Here is a 15,165-nt window from a genome sequence, read left to right on the forward strand (position 1 = left end):
AGTCGCTTAGCAGACACACAAAAGTGTCTGCTAAATGACTGATGTAATGTTACCTCCAAAGACTAGCACCTGTGTGTGAATGACAAGACCATTGTAAAGGGTGAGTACTGAGAAAAGCTCTAAATGCAATGAATTATTATTGTTATTGCTATTATTAGCACCTCCATGGTCTTGCCCCATCCTCCTGACCATCACCAAGGTTCCTCTGTGTCGATTTTGACAATCTGAAGTCCCTCCTTGTGTCCGCGCCGTCAAAATAGGTCCTCAGCAGGGACGTGGAGGTTGACTTGGTGAGGACCTCTGTCTTCCATGTGAGCCTACAGGGGGAATATTATTAGGGCAAACTTTAACTCATTTGTGCGTATGGCATATACTTGTCTTTACAATATGATAATAGATAGATGTCATTATCTGTAGAGCTAAAATGTAACATTACAAAGCAGGCGTGTAGTGATGAGTAAACCCAGGTAAACTCAGTTTACCCACCTCTTTAAAATGAGTTGAGTTTTATTGTTTTGCTTACCTGCCTCTCAGAATCTATTTACTATAACATCCCTGGTACAAATGTAACAGTATAGCTAGCCCCAGGCCAGCACATGCGGGGCTATCAACTAACCTAGCTAACTAGCAAGCTAACGTTCAATATTTACCTCAACTACAAGCATGTCGAGAAGATCTCATGACGGCTCTTCTCCTTGCAGCGTGAACACGTCTTCTCCTGGCGGCAGCAGCAGCCGCACATCCCATGACAGGAAAAGGCTACATTTTTGTGGATAATACACAAAATGATCACAGAAAACACCGGATAATTGTACCACAGCTTCGCGGGAGTAAACAGTATCGTATCCCGTCACTTCCGCTGGATGACTCGAGTAGCATGCTGTATTTTCTCGCATACTACACGCGTTTTGTGGAACAGTAGGTACTATATAGTATGCAGTATGCATACTATATAGTGCCTACTATATAGCATGTAGCAGGTAGTATGCAATTCGGACACGGCCCTGGTCTCTACACAGCGCCTAGCCCTGTCCTATACCTGGTCTCTACACAGCGCCTAGACCTGGTCAGGTGTTAATTTAACCATCACAGCCTGGGAGCCCTATAGAGACGGCATTGAGCCTTAAATAGCCACGCTGCGGTGCGTCTTCACAAGTGGGGCAGCCTCTACGCATGAGACGACGAGGAGAGGAGCATGACCCAGACACAGCCTGGATATATTTGGGTGTGTGTGTGCCATGGCTGACTGTAGAAGGCCATGCTGGGCGGTAGGTGTGTGTGTGGTAGGTGTGGTCTCTGCTACCGCTGCGGCTGTCACTGCTACTGTAGCAGCTGTCTCTGGCAGTGTGACCCAGCGCTCTGCACTTCCTCTGTGTGGGTGTGTGTGTGTGTGTGTGTTCGCGCGCATCTGTGCATGCTCTTGTCAGGGGCCCATGAAAGAGCCATGTTGGCTGTTTTTGGGCTGACTAAAAAGAGAAGAGGTCTCTCACACTCTCACATTCACAGTCTCACTAGGCATTTTTACACAGAGCTTCTGCAAATTTGCTGCAAATGGGTCCCGCAATGGACCCACAATATCTGCGCTCTTCCGTGGCAGCTCTTTGTTTAGATAGCATTCCGCGCCTCCGCATTTAAAAGAGGCGTGAACAATCAGCAGTTCTTCAGTAGTATTCCATGTTGGCGGAACGCACCATTTATACGAAAAGGGGAGTCGGGCCGTTGTGGGAATATCACTACCTCAAAGGACGGAACTAAAGGGGGGAGAATCTGTTACACCAATCCGTGTCTGTTCAATTTAGACCAACGGCGAAACGTACGATTGGCGCAAGTACTACGTTTAAATCTGTCTGAATGACCCTACTGTTACACACACTCTCTCCCTGTTTTGCACCAGGGCAGGGAGTGTCCTCTGGTGTGGATCTGATTTGGTTATCGGCTCTCCTATGTAAATGCTGAGTATCGATGTGCACACACACACACACACACAGTGGTTCAAGTTTATAGCCCCCTCAAGCTCACACACACATGTGCGTACCTTAGTTCGTTGATTGTTGTGTTGGTTCATTCTCTCACTCGATTCAATTCAATTTCAATTCAAAGTGCTTTTTTGGCATGATGAGATGCATCCTACATTGGCAAAGCATAACAGCATAGTAATTCTCTTACTGGTTATCTCTGAACGCCCGGCTGAGAGAGGTGGGTTCATATGAGCTGACCTCCTCCCAGGTTTTATGGAATCTCTGCCCTTTCTGAATCAAATGGCCTCTCCCCCCTCTCCTCTCCTCCTCCCTCCGTCCTCTGCTGTGTCTGAAGATGGTCATCTTCAGGAGGCTCTCCAGCGGTCGGTCGTCTGTGGGGTCTGGTTCCTGGGTGATCTCTCCTGTGGTCTTCTGTGTGGTCTGGTTCCTGGGTGATCTCTCCTGTGGTCGTCTGTGGGGTCTGGTTCCTGGGTGTGGTTACCGGGGCTGGTTCCATCTTAGCCTCCTCTAACCCCTCTGATGGCGCTCTACACTATCTAAAGTGTCTCAACAATAAATAAAATGCCTCCCTCTCCCTCTCTCTCTCCAGTGGGCATCCCCACCATCAAGTGGTGTGGGGCGGAGGGCGACTACAACGTGATGGTGATGGAGCTGCTGGGGCCCAGCCTGGAGGACCTCTTCAACTTCTGCTCCCGCAAGTTCAGCCTCAAGACCGTCCTGCTCCTGGCTGACCAGATGGTGAGACGCAGAGAGGGAGAAAGAGAGAGAGAGAGAATGAGAGAGAGAGAATGAGAGAGAGAGAATGAGTGTGTGAGATGGACAGAGAGACAGAATGAGAGATAGAGAGAGGAGTGAGTGAGATGGACAGACAGAATGAGAGAGAGGGAGACAGAATGACAGAGAGAAGGAGAGAATGAGTTTGAGAGAGATGGAGAGAGACAAGAGCAAGATGGAGGTAGGGGGGTCACACAAGAAAGACCTGGATCAAACCAGGAAGCCTTTGAACAGATCACTGTACATGGTACCCCTATCTTCTCGTAGATATCACAAATAAAGATGGTTGATATAGTGAGACACAATCAAGAGACAGTGCCAGACAAGGCCTATAGGGGGCAGGATAGCTGGGTCTCATTTGAATGCCTCCCTTGGTTACATAGCTGTTTTATTAGTGTAGACTCATGGAATTCCATTGTTATATGAACACTCAGATTTCTGTGTTGGCAAGCATTGATCTAAACAGGCGCCAGCATTCAAGATATGAAGCTTCACTAGACAACCACGGCTCTTTAAGTCAATCCAACTCTAATCCACCAGAAAGCCTACCAGCTCCAGAGACGTTCTCATTCAGAAAGCCTACCAGCTCCAGAGACGTTCTCATGCAGAAAGCCTACCAGCTCCAGAGACGTTCTCATTCAGAAAGCCTACCAGCTCCAGAGACGTTCTCATTCAGAAAGCCTACCAGCTCCAGAGACGTTCTCATTCAGAAAGCCTACCAGCTCCAGAGACGTTCTCATTCAGAAAGCCTACCAGCTCCAGAGACTTTCTCATTCAGAAAGCCTACCAGCTCCAGAGACGTTCTCATTCAGAAAGCCTACCAGCTCCAGAGACGTTCTCATTCAGAAAGCCTACCAGCTCCAGACGTTCTCACTCAGTCACAACAGCCTTTCAGGAAGTCTACCAGCTAATGACATTATTCATTGAGTAAGTCACAACAGCCCCTCAGAGCGGCCTGGCTGGTTGAGAATAAAGATTAGATAAGAAAAAAACGTATTGTCTGTTAAATTTACATGTGATGGAAATGTGTCTTTGGCACTCTGGCAACGCAGTATAAAAACAGACTGATAAAAACAGACATTACTGTATCCTCTTTGTTGTGACTCCAGTATTATCTGTGTGCTAGTTTGCATGGCTGAGGGCTCACTTCCTCCTCCGCTGGCCCAGGTGCCAGAACAGCCTGTTGAACCAGTACCCTAACCCCCTCACTCTGAACGGATTTATCTACGTGAACCTTGATCCACTGAGCCAGTCCCATCACCCTCTCATGTCTGAATGTATTCATCTACGTTGAGCTTGGTTACAGTTCAAATCAAACTTTATTTGTATAGCGCATTTCATACATTGAGGCAACACAATGTGCTTTACTGAGAGCAATGGCGGGGCATAGGTCCCACCCCTACATATTCCAGAATGAAGCAAAAAAAACAGTTTCACCCAGGGGCCAGAAAGGTGAGCTGTAAAAATTATTCCCTGACCGCTCTCAACGAGACGATAGAGCAAGCTCCTGGGAAATGTTTGTCTATTGGCTAAGAACATTTACAGAGCAATAAACATGGGCTTAATAGGAGAGACATGACTATCAGTCGAGTATACAAACAGTTACAGAGATGTTGCCTACATGGTTGGCCATTATGTGTTAGCTATCCCTGTAGTCTATAATATGATATTTAAGTAAATCATATAACACAATAAGCACTTAGCAGGACAGGCTCATAGATGCCGGTTGTTTTGTTTATCGATTGGTGATGTTCCAACTTCCCAGTGACATAATGATACATTCCAACACTGTTCTGGTTCATATAGAGAGCCTGTCCCTCCCAATATTGGCAGGCGTGTGGTTACTCTGTCCTCCTTATATAATATAACATGTCTATATAATCGTCCCCAGGTGTTGTCCTGTCTGTGATGTGAGTCTGTGTGTATAGATCTCTGTGTGTATACTGTGACATGTTTTTGCGTTTTATGTCTGGATGGTCATTTTTTGTGATAATGTGTAATGTCAGTTGTTTTTTTTTGTCTTTTATTATGTGTATCCTTTTATATTAGCTACTTTTGTAAATTCTGCAATCTTTTTCAGTGTAAACTGCGATTGTGAATTAAATTCAAACTCAAACTTATATTGGCAGGGGTGGGGTTGGTCTGTCCTCCTTATATTGGCAGGTGTGGGGTTTCTCTGTACCCTCGTCTGTAATCAAGGGGAGGTACATTATAGCCAGTCAGCTCCGGTGCCTGTGAGCGGGCGGTCTTCCAATCCCCCGCGCCTGCACTCGGAATATGACACATGTATTTACCGTGAGGTACATGAGGATGTGCAAGGGTGTGTGTCCCCCAGCGAGCTGTATTTTCTGTCTGTCGGTACCCTAGCCAGTCCCAGTGAGCTCTAAGCAGCTGTGAGCAGCTGTAAGCTTGGCGCTGTTCAGTTACATACAGCTCGCCGGTGGACGCGCAGCCTAACACCACAATACATTCCTAACACGCCTCCTATCCGCCCCCCAGATCAGCAGGATTGAGTACATCCACTCCAAGAACTTCATCCACCGCGACGTGAAGCCAGACAACTTCCTGATGGGGCTCGGCAAGAAGGGCAACCTGGTCTACATCATCGACTTCGGCCTGGCCAAGAAGTACCGCGACGCGCGCACACACCAGCACATCCCCTACCGGGAGAACAAGAACCTGACCGGCACCGCCCGCTACGCCTCCATCAACACACACCTGGGGATAGGTAAGACCTCAACACACACACTGCCCACTATGCCTCCATCAACACACACCTGGGGATAGGTAAGACCTCAACACACACACTGCCCACTATGCCTCCATCAACACACACCTGGGGATAGGTAAGACCTCAACACACACACTGCCCGCTACGCCTCCATCAACACACACCTGGGGATAGGTAAGACCTCAACACACACACTGCCCACTATGCCTCCATCAACACACACCTGGGGATAGGTAAGACCTCAACACACACACTGCCCGCTACGCCTCCATCAACACACACCTGGGGATAGGTAAGACCTCAACACACACACTGCCCACTATGCCTCCATCAAAACACACCTAGGGATAGGTAAGACCTCAACACACACACTGCCCACTATGCCTCCATCAACACACACCTGGGGATAGGTAAGACCTCAACACACACACTGCCCGCTACGCCTCCATCAACACACACCTGGGGATAGGTAAGACCTCAACACAAACACTGCCCACTACGCCTCCATCAACACACACCTGGGGATAGGCAAGACCTCAACACACACACTGCCCAATACGCCTCCATCAACACACACCTGGGGATAGGCAAGAGCTCACATACATAGACACACACACACACACAAACACACACACACACCAACCTTTGGGGGTAAAAGTCACAAGTACTGACCATATACCAGCAGAACAGGAATGCCACACACACACACACACTCACACACACCTGAGGTTACCGCACTCCTGCATTGGACAGGACACATCGGCACACACACTCAGCGTTAGCTCCTGTCAGTCCACATCCGTCCTCCTGACCGTCTCTCTCCCTCTGCAGAGCAGTCGAGGCGTGATGACCTGGAGTCTCTGGGCTCCGTCCTCATGTACTTCAAACTGTCTCTCTCTCCCCTACAGAGCAGTCGAGGCGTGATGACCTGGAGTCTCTGGGCTATGTCCTCATGTACTTCAACCTGGGCTCCTTGCCCTGGCAGGGTCTCAAGGCTGCCACCAAGAGGCAGAAGTACGAACGCATCAGCGAGAAGAAGATGTCCACGCCCATCGAAGTGCTCTGCAAGGGCTACCCTTGTAAGTCTGACACGCTGCTCCATGTTCTCTCTGCTCAGAGCTTCAGATAGTCTGTGTGTTTCTGTAAAAATGGTAGTTTGGTGTTGTATTCAAATGTTTTTCCCAGACATCAAATCTCAAAGGTACGGATAGATTTATTCTCGCTACGGCAAGAACTTCTGGGAACAAGTTATGATATTCGTGGACTCCGGCCGCAGAATCCGGTCGGATTTCTCAACCGGATGCTGATTGGCCCACGCAGATAGTGATGGGTTGTGCGGAGAGGCTGATTTGGCCTCTGATTGGTCACTGACTGCAGATTTCCACTTTTCCAAGTATTGCTAACCAGTCCTGCACCCCTAGGGAGCTGTCAGTAGCATATCTGGCACACTAAACTTTCTTCCAACTTAACTAACTTCACTGAGGTTTTTGTTACACAATCGGCAAAGTGTATTACCTAAATGGGTTTCTCATTTAGTCCTGACTATACGCGATGAAGTAAAGTTCAAATGCAGCTGGATTTGAAAGGTAGGCTAACGCGCTGGCTCTGCCCCCTGCTCATGTTTTGTGGCGCGTGACTCCAGACCAGAGTAGATGTGGTGGGAAAAGAAGCACATCTCTTAACTCAGCTCTGACCCCCTAATCTCCTCCCTCCTTCCCTCCCTCCTCACAGCCGAGTTTGCCACGTACCTCAACTTCTGCCGCTCGCTGCGTTTCGACGACAAGCCCGACTACTCGTACCTTCGACAGCTCTTCAGGAACCTGTTCCACCGGCAGGGCTTCTCCTACGACTACGTGTTCGACTGGAACATGCTCAAGTTTGTGAGTCCCTCGCCTCACCTAGCTCCACTTCCTGTGTTTTAACTGAGGATTTACATGGAGAGTTCTGGGATGCGTTACGAATCGCATACTTCTACTTTTTACTACCAGTACGTACTACAGCTGCTCCTAGAAAGTACGTACTTTGCACGCAGTATACATCCAATTGGGACATACTACCTTGTCTTAACACTGCGCCTTGAAATTTGACTGCATTAACTTGCAGGAAAAAAGTTCTTACCAGCTACGGTCTCAAAACTAACTGCATCCTGCTGACTACCTAAGACAAGGACAGAGTTTGGCAAGAAAGCTTTCCAGGTGTCTCTGCCCCTTTGGCCTGGAATTAACTCCAATGTTCTCTGAATCTGCAGGAGCGAGTCCCTTTAAGAGTTTTTAAAGCCAGGGTAAAAATTATGGAGGAAAATGAAATGGTCTGCTAATGTTTTGATCCATAATAGGAAATACTTATATATAACCCTGCTGCTTTAATGTGTAATTGGTTTTCCTTTCTATTAAGTGTAGATATTTTTGTGTTTGTATTATATTTATGTTGAAATGTTGTTTGTAACTTGATGCTGCTTTCTTGGCCAAGTCTCTTGTAAAATAGATTTTCAATCTCAATGAGACTAACCTTGTAAAATAAAGGTCAAATAAAAATAAAAAATTGACCACATCCGTCGTTGTCCATGAAGCGACCTTCGTCCACAGCTGGGACTCATCAAAACGCCTCCAGCTTGACTCGCACATTAACATAATTTCTGCTGCGCACAGGATTGTGGGTCAGAAAAGCCTGCTGGCTTGCATACTGCAAAATACGACCGGATATAGTAGGACATCCTGGTATTTTTGCCATACTGCATGTGGCATACTATGTATTGGGACATACTACATACTGTTTTGGCATACTATATAGTAGGGTAGTATGCGATTCGGAAAGCAGCCCTTGTCTCAGGTACTTTGGCTGCGTTCCGAATCGCATACTACCCTACTGTATAGTATGCCAAAACAGGATGTAGTATGTCCCAATACATAGTATGCCACATGCAGTATGGCAAAAATACCAGGATGTCCTACTACATCCGGTCGTATTTTGCAGTATGCAAGCCAGCAGGCTTTTCTGGCTATTCTGACCCACAATCCTGTGCGCAGCGGAAATGTGCGTCACATGTGCGAGTCGTGACAGCTGTAGACGAATGTCGCGTTATGGACAGCGACGGATGTGGGCAAATTTCAAGGCGCAAAGTTATGACAAGGTAGTATGTCCCAATTGGATGCCTACTGCTTGCAAAGTACGTACTTTCTAAGGGCAGCTGTAGTAGGTACTGGTAGTAAGTAGTAGAAGTATGCGATTCGGAACGCAGCCTCAGTCTTAGTACAGTGATAGTGATGGGATGGTGGTGACGGCAGCCATCTTGTCCATGTGACTGTTTTGATGTCAGTATGGCCCTGTGGGAGGATTGAGGGTTAATGGTAAAGATAGATTTTTCTGTCAAAGAAATGTCCTCATCTCTGATTGACGAATGAGGTGAAGTTGGTGGAGGCCATTTTGAGAGCACAAAGTGCACCGTCATCCACAGCCGTGTGTGTGTGTGTGTGCGTCCGTGCGCGTTAATGCGCGTCTGTGTGTGTACGTGTGTGTGTGTTAATGTATACGTGTGTGTATGCAGGGTGCCAACCGGGCAGCAGAGGACGCTGAGCGCGAGCGGAGAGAGCGCGAGGATCGTCTGCGTCACGGCAGGAACCCCGCCTCCAGGGGCGTGCCCTCCGGCTCCGGGAGACCCCGCCCCACCCAGGACGCAGCCGCGCCCTCGCCCCTCACCCCCACCTCGCACACAGGTGAGCTACACAACCCTCACCCCCACCTAACAACCCGCTAATACACACGAACACCAGTCAGTGGTGTGTGTGTGTCTGTGTGTGTGAGAGAGAGAGAGGAGGGAGAGAAAAAGAGACATAGAGAGAGAGTTAGCAGGGCAGCGGTGTGTGAAATTTCAGTGTAATTCACACTAGAGCTTCAGCTCAGTTTAACCAGTACAGTCTGATCAAAGCCAGTGGTTCGATGTGCGCGTCAGACCCAGGCCTCTCTAAGTCCAGTTAAAGGTCACCAGGGGAGGAGAGGCAGCAGCTATTATCACACCTCCAGAGCTGCTCTGCACCATCCTAGACCCAGACAGACACAAGTACAGCACTCAACCATCATAGATGGCTTTATGATGCGTGGTGGGATTTGTGTCTGTGCTTGTCTGTACATATCTAAGTCTTTCTCTCTCTCCCCTCCCTCTCTCTCTGTCTCCCCCCCTTCCTCCCTCCCTCTCTGTCTCCCTCCCTCCATCCCTCTCTCTCCCTCCCTCCCTCTTGCTCTCTGTCTCCCTCCCACACTCTGTCCCTCCCTCTCTCTCTTCCTCCCTCACTCTCCCTCCCTCTCTCTCTTCCTCTCCCCCCCCCCCCCTCTCTCTCCCCCCCCCCTCTCTCTTTCACCCTCTCTCTCTCCCTCCCTCCCTCTCTCTCTCTCTCCCTCCCTCCCTCTCTCTCTCTCTCTCCCTCCCTCTCTCCTCTCTCTCTCAGGTATGGAGCGGGAGAGGAAGGTGAGCATGCGACTGCACCGCGGAGCGCCAGTCAACGTCTCCTCCTCGGACTTGACAGGACGCCAGGACACATCACGCATGTCCACCTCACAGGTGAGACACACACAGACACACACACAGACACACTCACACAGACACACACACACACGTGTGCCGCGCGCTGGTGTGTGCTCATTTACCTTGTCCACATACTTTATCTTCCTGTTGGTACTAGAATTAGTAGTCAGACGTTAGCGTAGATGACCTATGACTGCATGTTTCTGGACCTGGAGGTCATGACCCGACACAAGCCACACACATCAATCTCGTTTTATTGAACTCACTGACTCTTTAACAGTCACCCAAGGAGACCAGTCACAAGTGAAACATGGCCGAGAACACAAAATCCTCGCAATGGGACACGAGGAGCAGCACCTGTCTTTCTCGGTCCAACACATTTTCTTGCTAGCTAGTTGTTTTGAACAGCTACACTCATTCTTGACCATTGTAATACAATGCCTTTTTTTAGCTCTCTATAGAGATGTTCATAACCAGAGGTCTTCTGATCGCCAACTCACTCTCTTCCTCACAACTGGTTGTGTCTCCTCCTCTTCCTCCTCCTCCCGCCCAACTCAGCATAGCGTTCCCTTCCATCCTCTGGCGCCATAACAGCTTGCCACCTGCTGGTGTGAAGGGCTGCGCCCGGTGAGTGACCAGGCCCAATCCCAAACCTGACTCCCTAACCCCTCTACCCAGCAGTGTGGACCTGAGTGGATAAGGCCCGATCCCAAACCTGACTCCCTAACCCCTCTACCCAGCAGTGTGGACCTGAGGAGATAGGATGGGCGGAAGTGACAGTGAATTAGGCCCCGGCCATCTTCTCAGGCCAATGCGGGTGTCTAGTGGTAAGGGGCGGGGCTAGAGGTTGATTTGGGACTGGGCATCAGTGTGGGTGTGAATCCCCCCTCCCTTCTCTGTCTCACCTGCAACCAATTTTGTCTGTTTAAACCCAACCATAACCAGCCATGACGCCTGGGCCACATCCTAATAGTCTAGAGCGCTCTCCTTTACTGGTCTTCTTTTACTTGACCCATAGTAGTGTGGTAGAACTGAAAGTATATCCCCTAACACTCATCCTGTGTTAACAGACCAGTGCAAAAGGAGAGGGAGCCATTTTAGACTATTGGAGTCAAGCCATCCCAAGGGCTAGCCACTTACTAGACAATGTTTCCTAACAAGCCATCAGTATAATAACACATATCCCATGGCCCTATCAGATGGCTTGGGGACTAAGTATCAAACAGGCACTGCCAGATAGATGCCCGTCCTTGTACAGCAATAATCCACCATCTAAAGTCTCTGCTCTGTTCAAGCGCATAATCCAAGGCCCGCTGTTCAGTTTGATGCTTCCAGAAGTGTCTGCGTACGACGTGCTTAATGCTCTTCACCGTCAAACTCTGAAGACCAGCCTCACCGTGGTGAAAGGCCAAAATAAATGGTTATCTTAAAGAAGGTGATCCAAGGCATTTGCCTGGGTAAAGTCTTTGAGCCAGCTCTATGACTAAAAGGCTCATGTCAGTTTATGGATGTTAAACGGCGTTTGAGGGAGTGTTAAATCAGAATAAGTGAAAGAACATCCCTGTCCCAAGCCCTAGAAATACACCCCTACGGTCAACAGTCATGCATCTGATTATTAGATTGGAATAGTGAATTTTATTAACTATAAGCTGGAATGGTGAATTGTATTAACTATAACCTTATTTCTACACACGTATCCGATTCCGTGGCGGTCATTGTTTCCAGGAAGTGATCTTTCATGATGGTCCTGACTGAGTCACGTTTGGTTCCTTTGTTCCCATCCCTGTGGTGACTCACTGCTCACACACGCCCTCTAGAGGACGCAGGCAGCTTCCTGCTCCTCGTCCCTCATATCCTCTCACCGGCTCACCGGCTCACAATGTTCAGAACACCAGAGAGAACATGTCATTTACTGAGCTACATATATTCCATATTCATTCAAGTGTTTTTCTCCCCCTGCCATATGTTCCTGTCTGAACGTCAGCACACTGCTCCCTCCTGATCAAAGCCTAGCTCATGAATAATCCAGGTCGTGAAAGATTAAATACTCATTTGCATGTTGGTAACCGTGCCAACAGAGACGGCGGACCTTGCCTGCCCTGTGGGTAACCCATGTTGTGGGCGAGCCCCTCCCCCGCCTGGCGCTGTCACATGTGTAGCGGGTTGAGAAGGTCCGGTGTGCGCGTGTGTTGTGTGTGAATTCCTCCTGTGTAACGTGCCCTTAACTTACCAGTCTCCTACTTGTGATCTCTTGAGAATCACTTGTGTGAGGAATTATTCCATGGAAAACTGAATTGTTCCTTGAAAGGAATGCTTCCTGGTCCTTCTTTTGACCACCAGGTGATTCTCAAGATCTCTGGTTCTTCAGACCAAAGAACAGAGTAGATGTGGAATGTGTGTGACTGAATACAAATTGTCCTCCTGCCCTGCCCCCCTCTCTCTCTCTCTCTCTCTCTCTCTCTCTCTCCCTCCCTCCCTCTCTCTCTCTCTCTCTCTCTCTCTCTCTCTCTCTCTCTCTCTCTCTCAAGGCTCTGTCGCGTGTCGCCCCCAGCGGCCTCCAGTCTGCGGCCCCCCGATGAGGCCCTCCACGCCCCCCAGGCGCCCAGGCCCCACCACGGAGGGGCCCCCACCACCCATGGCCGACACCATAACCCCCAGCGCACACACAGGCACAAGTACCGACACAACCAATCGAACGGCCAGGACAGGGACCTCCCAAGGCCAGTTAAGCCAATCACAGAGACCTCAGCTCTCCATCCGCCATCAACGGAGCCCCGCTGGGCATTGTATTCATGCTGTTGAAAAAGGGGGTTGAGCACGCACACACACATTCACAATCAACCACACACACTCACAATCAACCACACACAGCTGGCCTGTATGGCTTCCTGTCGGGGGATGTCTTGGTGTAGATGAGGGAGAGGAGAAAGGAATGGTGCTTCTCTGCCTTAATTACCCTGGCACACTCAGAACAGCCACCCTCACCCTCCTCTGCCCCCACCACACACACACTCACTCACTCACTCACACACAGACACACACACTTGAAACAGCTCTCCCTCCCTGACGCACAGCCAGCCAACTGTGCTGTCGTACTGATTAAGCCATTCATTCGCTTTTCTCTGCGACTTTGTCATCTTGTTTTCATGTTTTTATTTGTTTGTATTTGGCAGATTAAGGCCTGGTTTGTAGCGGCTGCGTTCTCGTGACCACACCGGCTCTCTGTCTCTGTTTCTGAGCGGTGGAGAACGTGAACGTGAATCCTGTCTTGAAAGAATGTGTGGATTCAATGTTTTAAGGACTTTTTATGGAAGGGAGGAGACGGGAATGAATAACATTGAAAGTGCTGAACTCTTAACTGTGTATAACCTCTGTCAGTATCAGGGTGCTGTTTAGACTCCATTATGAGTCTTAGAAAAACTCCAAATCCCACATTTCGATGTGTTTTTTAGGAGATTCCATTCTCCCAGGAGGTAGGGGGCGAGGTTATGGGGAAACGTTTACAGGGAGCAACCCCCTCTGTTGATATTTTAGAAGTGATAAAAAGCAACACATGTATTTACTAATGTGTGTTTGTGAGAAAGCAGGTTTGTTAGTGAAGGGGTCTTCCTTTCGTACTGTACAAGGTTGATGGAGGAGAGTGGCGCGCTCCACCTGGTGACTAAAACAAAATGGTTTCTTCAATTCTCTACCGTCGCCAGGTTCTGGGTCTGAAAGCTGTGAAACTGTTGTGACGTAGCGATGTGTGTTTGTATGTGCTTTTGTTTTCTTACCACTGACCCTTGGTGGTCAGTTTTGGGGTTGTGTGTGAATGTGAGGTTATGGGGTTTGCATCAACATGTAGAGGACCTATAGCAGTCGTTGGTGGAGGTTAAGGCTAAGGTCATTAAAGGGTTCAAGTCGCTCTTTTTCTTATGTCTCGCAATGACCCAGATATGCTTAAACTAGCATTGGCTGAGTGAGATCCAATCCATTCTTACTGTTCAATTTAACCACCTCAGCTGTCTGGCCACCATCAGTCTGTCCTAGCTAGCACCCATTTGAACCTAGAAAAGTGTCAGTCTATCTTAAAAGGTGTGTTTTAATGTTTTTAAGGTAATTGGATATTTAAGAAGTCAAACCCCTTTGAGTGACGGTTGGATCAGGACCGGTGGCGTTGGTAGATGTGCATCTCCAGATGCTCTTGGACAACAATCCGCCCTTCTATGATTGGTATCACCTTGCCTTGAATCCCCTTCATAAGTCTGTCGAAAAGAATTACATACGGTGACATAAGGCAGCCCTCACAGCTTAAAACACTTCTGACACGTTTCTTATGGTGATATAAAAGTGTTAACCGTCATGTCATATTCAGCGTAGTAGTAGTTCTGTAGTCGGGGGAGAAGGGGGATAGTGTAGTCATTCTTCAGTTCTCTCATGTATATAGGATGTGCCTACTGAATGACTAAATACCATGTCTGCATTAGCCACTGCGTGTAGTTCGATGAAGGTAGAGTACGGAGGGGGGGTTCCAATGCTTTGCTCCATTGTAGTTTTGGGTCAGGTAGTTCTGGGTAATGTAGTTTTGATCCCGGAACGGTGGTCTGGGGGAGGGAAACCTCCCAACTTGTGTCTCCCCCAGGTGTGGGTGATATAAACACACGCTTTATGTGGGATAAAGTGTTTCTTCAGAGATGTCGCGTCTGTTCACTCACGGTTTTTATTTCCTGTCGTGTCCTGGTTGTTTGGGATGGGCCCGTGGCTCTGTGGTGGAGACCGCCGCTCGCCTCCCACAGCGCAACGCGCCCCCCGGGGGAGTCATGGAATCTCTTCACCCTGGAAGATGTCCTGCTCCTCATTTGTAATGCCACTGTATTTGTGTATTTTAAAATGCTGTAAATAAATTAATAACTTGTACACTGTCAGTTTTTTTTTTTTCATACAAACATTGATGTCATTGTGACAGGAAACTAGAAGGATAACATCTAAAGGGATAGTTTGCTCATGTCTGTGTTCCACCAATCCACCATGTGTATGATGTACAAATATAATAATTTTGTGGGTATGAGTGATAGATTCAGCTGCTAATGTAACCCCAAAATGTGTGATGTACAGTATAAGCTCATTTGCAAGCATATCACACTTTTTGAGGTTGCAGAGAACGGCTATACCTATCAATTTCT

At 48.5% G+C, this 15,165-nt stretch overlaps 1 protein-coding gene across 2 annotated transcripts in view; it reads left to right on the forward strand.

Moving 5' to 3' along the window:
* The window catches only part of LOC311308835 (casein kinase I), a 41,217-nt gene extending 26,336 nt beyond the window's left edge, over positions 1–14,881 (forward strand). Inside the window, exons 3-10 of one of the 2 annotated variants that reach the window (XM_084437900.1) lie at positions 2,569–2,717; positions 5,253–5,481; positions 6,393–6,563; positions 7,216–7,364; positions 9,029–9,197; positions 9,927–10,039; positions 10,562–10,630; positions 12,532–14,881. In XM_084437900.1, coding sequence (XP_084294026.1) covers positions 2,569–2,717; positions 5,253–5,481; positions 6,393–6,563; positions 7,216–7,364; positions 9,029–9,197; positions 9,927–10,039; positions 10,562–10,594 — 1,013 coding nt within the window. In that variant the 3' untranslated portion in view covers positions 10,595–10,630; positions 12,532–14,881. The remainder of the gene's footprint in view (positions 1–2,568; positions 2,718–5,252; positions 5,482–6,392; positions 6,564–7,215; positions 7,365–9,028; positions 9,198–9,926; positions 10,040–10,561; positions 10,631–12,531) is intronic. The other variant, XM_084437899.1, reaches the window with a different exon arrangement.
* The last annotated feature ends 284 nt before the right edge of the window (positions 14,882–15,165 follow it).

Source organism: Borostomias antarcticus (assembly GCF_949987555.1).
Source record: "Borostomias antarcticus genome assembly, chromosome: 5".
NCBI lineage: Eukaryota > Metazoa > Chordata > Actinopteri > Stomiiformes > Stomiidae > Borostomias > Borostomias antarcticus.